The 6,000-nt window shown below is 43.3% G+C and overlaps 1 protein-coding gene across 1 annotated transcript in view; it reads right to left on the bottom strand.

The window, feature by feature from the left end:
- Positions 1–955: 955 nt before the first annotated feature.
- The window catches only part of ADGRV1 (adhesion G protein-coupled receptor V1), a 542,977-nt gene continuing 537,932 nt past the window's right edge, over positions 956–6,000 (bottom strand). Inside the window, exon 91 of the mRNA XM_068534844.1 lies at positions 956–1,736. Within this exon, the coding sequence (XP_068390945.1) occupies positions 1,618–1,736 (119 nt within the window). The 3' untranslated portion in view covers positions 956–1,617. The remainder of the gene's footprint in view (positions 1,737–6,000) is intronic.

The following is a 6,000-nucleotide window of genomic DNA, read 5'->3' as shown; positions in this document are numbered from 1 at the left end:
CGTTTCTGTGCGAGGGCTTTCTCTAGTTGTGGCAAGCGGGTGCGAGGGCTTTCTCTAGTTGTGGCAAGCGGGGGCCACTCTTCATCGCAGTGCGCAGGCCTCTCACTATCGCGGCCTCTCTTGTTGCGGAGCACAGGGGCCTAGTTGCTCCGCGGCATGTGGGATCTTCCCAGACCGGGGCTCGAACCCGTGTCCCCTGCATTGGCAGGCGGATTCTCAACCACTGCGCCACCAGGGAAGCCCCATCAATTGCTTCTTATTTTGGAAGAGACTACAGTACAATGCTGTAGGTTGAGAGAGACACTAACTTATTTGTCATGTAACGTAAATTCAATCTTATTAGCACCATTTCTAAACTTCCTAAAAAGGATTATAACTCTGCCAATGATGCTGCCTTTGTCTTTTAGGCTGTTTGATTTTGTTGTGCAGCTTTTGTTTCCTACCTAAAAAGTCACTGATCAAAACTCAATATACGAGGAGATGGAAGTAGGGGAGGACCAATAGGAAGAAGAAAGGAGAGTCATTTTATAATTCATCAAGATCAGTAATGCCACCTCAGGTTTTATAAAAAATAAAGCCATGCTTCACAGTGATGACAGAACACTTGGGTGTTTTAATTATGGTTTTAAGTAAAGTGATTAACAGAACAAAATTTTCCCTTAGGCAGATTTTTTTTCAATTTTAAAATTTTTTCTTGAAATGACTACTGATTTTTCCCCAAATACTTAAGAATTCAAAAATAAAAGGTCAAAAAGGCTTTCTTAGAACAAACTTGTTCTGTTCTTAATGATTCCTCTGGAACCATAGTCAATGAAATCATCTTGAACATAATAGGGTTTGTTCTAGGACATACTTGCTGATTTCTCATTCCAAGACAAAGACTGAAAAATCCAAACCAAGAAATATTTCTCCCAAACAAACTCTGCACTGTTTGGATGATCCTCTTCTTAGCTGTACTAAAATGCTTGATGGAGTTATTTTTAACTGGGAACATAACATTCATTCTGGAAAATGTTCAGATCCCTAATTTTATAATGAGCAGAAATACATACTTTTGATCAAAGACTATGTAAACTACAGTACTCCGTCGACACTCAGGTGCAAAATCAACAGACAGTACATTTCATGGTTTTTAGGAATGAAGGTGAAGTCTTAAATCTGGGTCACCTGTATCAATGTGGGAAGAAACGGGGTGCTGGACATCATCTTGATAGAGTTTGTTTCTTTGCTCAGGTACAATATTTCCTCATAAATAATGAGCCTGGGTCATGCCAAACGGATTCTATGGTTTTTATTGATTGTTATTACCTTTATTAAACAATGTTAGCCATGTAGCATCACTAAAAAACAACTAATACTCTTGGAATATGTACATTCTATTAACTGATATGTCAATCCTATTAACTGATACAAATCGATCCAGTCTTTCATTATAGCAGTTAATTTTCAGGTTGCACAAAGATAAGTAATTTATATTCCAAACACAACAATCACCTCTGGGTTAGTCATCCAGTACAATTCACAGAGTCCTATCATATGGCTGCATGTACTTAGAAAGTTTTAGCACAGAGCCAATACAAACAGGGAAGTACCCTCATTCTAATGGTTACTGAGGTGCTAGAGGTGGGTGTCGGCGATGGGGATCCTTCTGAGTTCTACGATCTGGGAGTCAGTCAAGGTGCCTCCCTCCTGGCTGCCTTGACCAGATTCATTATCACTGACACTGAGACCAGCACCTGCAATAGAAAAAGAATAAACACAAAACTCCCAACTATTAGTCCAGCAAATTAATGGTCAAGTTACAGTAAGTCAACACACGTTTATTTCTATTATATTAGTAAAAAGTGAGCTATACCTTTAGAATAAATATTATTAAAACCTAGCAATTATAAAACTGTATTTTAAATTCCTTTTGGTAGTTTTTATAAGTACAAATTAATTTCTAAAGACACGACTTTGGCTTCTCAATCTTTTTTTCTGTTTCTACATGGTTGACAGGTATAACTTACTCCAAAGAACAGCATTTCTTAATTGGGGGCTTACTAAAATAAAAAAATCAGGCAGGTTATTAGAATTTTTCAGCAGGGGGGTAGGATTTGCTGTTAGAAAACGTATAACCTCCAACCTTGCATGTACCGAACCTAGTAGGTCCTTCAGCTGAGACTCAGTTTGGCAGGGATCCGAGAAGAAAACTGCATTGACAACACCTGGTATCATATCAGTGCCCAGAAGACACTGGCTCTCAATGACTCAGATCTGCTCCCAAGATAAAAATAATTATGTAACACAGCGCCAAAACAGATCCGCACAAGAATCCCACAAAGCTAGCTGTTAACTGGAGATAGCGCCTGGAATCTCTGTTTTGAGGACGTTCCACTGTTTACTACTTTTTTCACAACTCAGAATAATTCGGAAAACTTGACACTATGTTAGACTGACACCTTGTTGTTTTCTTCTGTAATGTGCAGAGGAACACATAAACACACACACACACTCTCTCTCTCTCATGCACACACACACACACACACACAGACTAGGGATGTGGTCACAGAGTGTGCTGTTGGCTGAATCACCAGAGATTACAGTTCCCAGCCCCACCCCCTCTGCTGGGCACAAGACTGCAAACAAGAAGGGAAGTGAAAAACCAGTTGCCTGGGCAGCTGAGACTTCCCTATCTGTCTGAGATGTAGGAAAGGCAATTCTGCAGTTAGTAACTATGGGAAGATAGTGGATTAGCTTTTTCTTAACCTATTTGGAGATGGAAGCAGGAGCCCACTAATGACCTTTCTAGCCAAACCCTCCCTCTTTTGGGTCTCTGTCCTTCCCACCCTCTCTCTGTTAAAGGCTGCTGTTGAAACCCCACTTCCTGGCTTTGTTTCTCTGACACTGCACTGGCCCACCTCATCCACTCATCCACTGACCTGTTGACTCTTTCTTTCTTTCCTTTTTTAAATAAATTTATTTATTTATTTTTGGTTGCATTGGGTCTTCGTTGCTGCGCACAGGCTTCCTCTAGTTGCGGTGAGCGGGGGCTACTCTTCCTTGCGGTGCTCGGGCTTCGCATTGCAGTGGCTTCTCTTGTTGTGGAGTACGGGCTCTAGGCGTGTGGGCTTCAGTAGTTGTTGCACGTGGGCTCAGTAGTTGTGGCTTGCGGGCTCTAGAGCACAGGCTCAGTAGTTGTGGCGCACGGGTTTCGCTGCTCGGCGGCATGTGGGATCTTCGCGGACCAGGGCTCGAACCTGTGTCCCCTACATTGGCAGATGGATTCTTAACCACTGCGCCACCAGGGAAGTCCCCTGTTGACCCTTTCCAAAGCTATTCTGCTTTCTTTTGTATCTCCTCCTGCTGTCTGACCTCTGGAGGGCTTGTCTTCAGCCCAGCTTCAAGGCACGATCCACCTGATTCTTGCCTGCTCTCTAGCCTAATGTCTCACTAGAGCTGCTGGTCACTCCCTTTCCCCACCGTGTTATTATTCAAGCATTTCTGCCTAGGATGCTCTTTCTCTGCCCCCTCAATGCTTTAGCTTGGCTGCTTCCACTCTTCCTATAAATATCAACTCAGGTAGTATCCCCTCTGCTACCCATGGAAACATGATGATTCTCTTTTAAAATTTCAGATTCACCCATTGGATTATGTCTGTTAGCTAATAGGACAGTGCCCGGCACACTGTGAGTGTTCAGTAAATGTTTGCTCAACGTATTAATAAATTATGCTCTGCATCCTAGTTCTTGAAAATTCCTCTTCCATTTGTATTGCCTGTTCTGTTCCTCTGATCCATTCTGCATTCCACTGCCTTCTCAAGAACAAACATTAGTTCCTGTTGTCAACTGCGTCAGCCTGGAACCCTCTGCCTTGCCTTTCAAGATACTCCTAACCCGGCTGGACCTCACCAGATAGACATATTCCAACTTTTGCCCATTGGAGAGCTTTCTCAAAGTGATGTCTCTTGACTGGTCCTGCAGTGCCATGTAAATCCAGCCTGAGGGTCTTCCTACCTATCCGTCAAGCCCCATTTCCACACCCTTTCACAAATACTTCTTTTACTATTCCTTCAAGCAGGGAGCTGGAGGATGCAATATTTGAAAAGAAAAGTCCTAGTTTATACCTGAAAAAATTATTAATCACACCCCTTTTACTCTCTTGAATTGTCCTGGTATGGATGATAAATTGTAGGGTACCTCTATATATAATGTACATGTAAGTCATGAAGCAAAACGTGACAAACACCCACGAACTCTTTCCTCAAGTTAAGAACTAGCATATTACTAATGACAATGTATCTTCAAAAATTTAGTTAGTTGCCATGATTTAAAAATGAATACATTTAACATAAAAAATCAGATTTGGGGTTACTCTTTAAAAAGTAGAAGACAAGGCAACACTGGGCCTGTATTTCTGGATTGTATAAAACAACAACAACCAAAACATGGATCAGGTACTACCTTCTGATATGCCGCTGTTTGTTTGTTTGTTTTTTTTAAAACAATTCTCCACTTCTTTGTTTGTTTGTTTGTTTATTTATGGCTGTGTTGGGTCTTCGTTTCTGTGTGAGGGCTTTCTCTAGTTGCGGCAAGCGGGGGCCACTCTTCATCGTGGTGCGCGGGCCTCTCACTATCGCGGCCTCTCTTGTGGCGGAGCACAGGCTCCAGACGTGCAGGCTCGGTAATTTTGGCTCACGGGCCCAGCTGCTCTGCGGCATGTGGGATCTTCCCAGACCAGGGCTCGAACCCGTGTCCCCTGCATTGACAGGCAGATTCTCAACCACTGCGCCACCAGGGAAGCCCTATGCCGCTGTTTTTATCAGCCCTCTTGAATCAGTTATGGTGTTTGACTGGCCCTACATGTGAGTAACATTTGAGTTTGCCACACTGCCTTTGAAGGACAAAGGGCCCATGTTTCTCTGCCAGGGAAGCAGAGGAACTGTCCAACTTAGAAGAACCACCAAGTGGATCAGTGACACATTGCCATTTTATAAAGAGAAGGTGACTGAGGCCCTGAGGCCTATTGCAGCTTGATCTCGGTGAGTAACAGAGTTGCCCAATATGGGGTCAACTACAGAGAAACAGAGAGGACCCCAGCATTAGCACCAGGGAAGAGTGGGGCTTAATGAACAAACGAGCACCAACTCCCTCTGATTTCAAGGTTGGCCTGCTCTAAATGCCACTAGGAATGCATAAGCGTCTGCCCAGCATGGGGACAAAGCACACTAGAAGTTCTGAACTAAGAGCCTGCTGAGCAGACTGTGAGGGACGAAGCACACTGGGCTGGAAGGTTCAACGTGGGGTGCAGCTTTACAAGCGACTGGGTGTCACCAGCTTGTTCAGTAGCCCAGAGCCCTGGAAGATGTCAGCAAGTTCTAGATACAGCCTCCCCTGAGTCACCACATCTGTACGATCCACCTCATCCTCCTTTTCAATTTCCTCCCAGTTGACATAAATGCACAATACCCAAATCCTAACCCCTTGCTGAGACTCAGAAAGGACACATTCTACATACAAGTATAACACGGCAGAACTGGGAACACAGCCCAGGTTTCTTGTCTCTTTGTAATTCATTCAATGGTCTAGGAAGGTATTTGGCAGTAAGTATCCTGATTTTCTGAAAGGTATTTTCATGCTTAAATTTTAAGCCAAAAATTCACGAAAAAGCCAGCAACTGTGATAACAGTTAACTCTCCCCCTTGGTAGACTGAACAGGCAATGTCAAAGGAACTACAAGTAATAATTTACATTCATCCAGCGTCTCTCCTTTCCTCAACATTTCAACATGCTTTAGTTAGGAAAGCATGATTATTAGTCCTGTTTTACAGACATAGGGACTGAATGGGGATCAGAGGTGTTCACTGAGTTGCCCACGTCACACAGCAGGGAAGTCACAGAATGAAGATATCCAACTGGACTTCTTTTCTTTTTTAATTTTTTTTTTTAAACTTTATTTGTTTGGCTGCGTCGGGTCCTAGTTGAGGCATGCGGGGTCTTCGCTGAGGCGTGCGGGGTCTTT

The sequence above is a fragment of the Eschrichtius robustus genome, chromosome 2, assembly GCF_028021215.1.
Source record: "Eschrichtius robustus isolate mEscRob2 chromosome 2, mEscRob2.pri, whole genome shotgun sequence".
Taxonomy (NCBI): domain Eukaryota; kingdom Metazoa; phylum Chordata; class Mammalia; order Artiodactyla; family Eschrichtiidae; genus Eschrichtius; species Eschrichtius robustus.
This window is presented reverse-complemented; position numbering and strand designations above follow the sequence as displayed.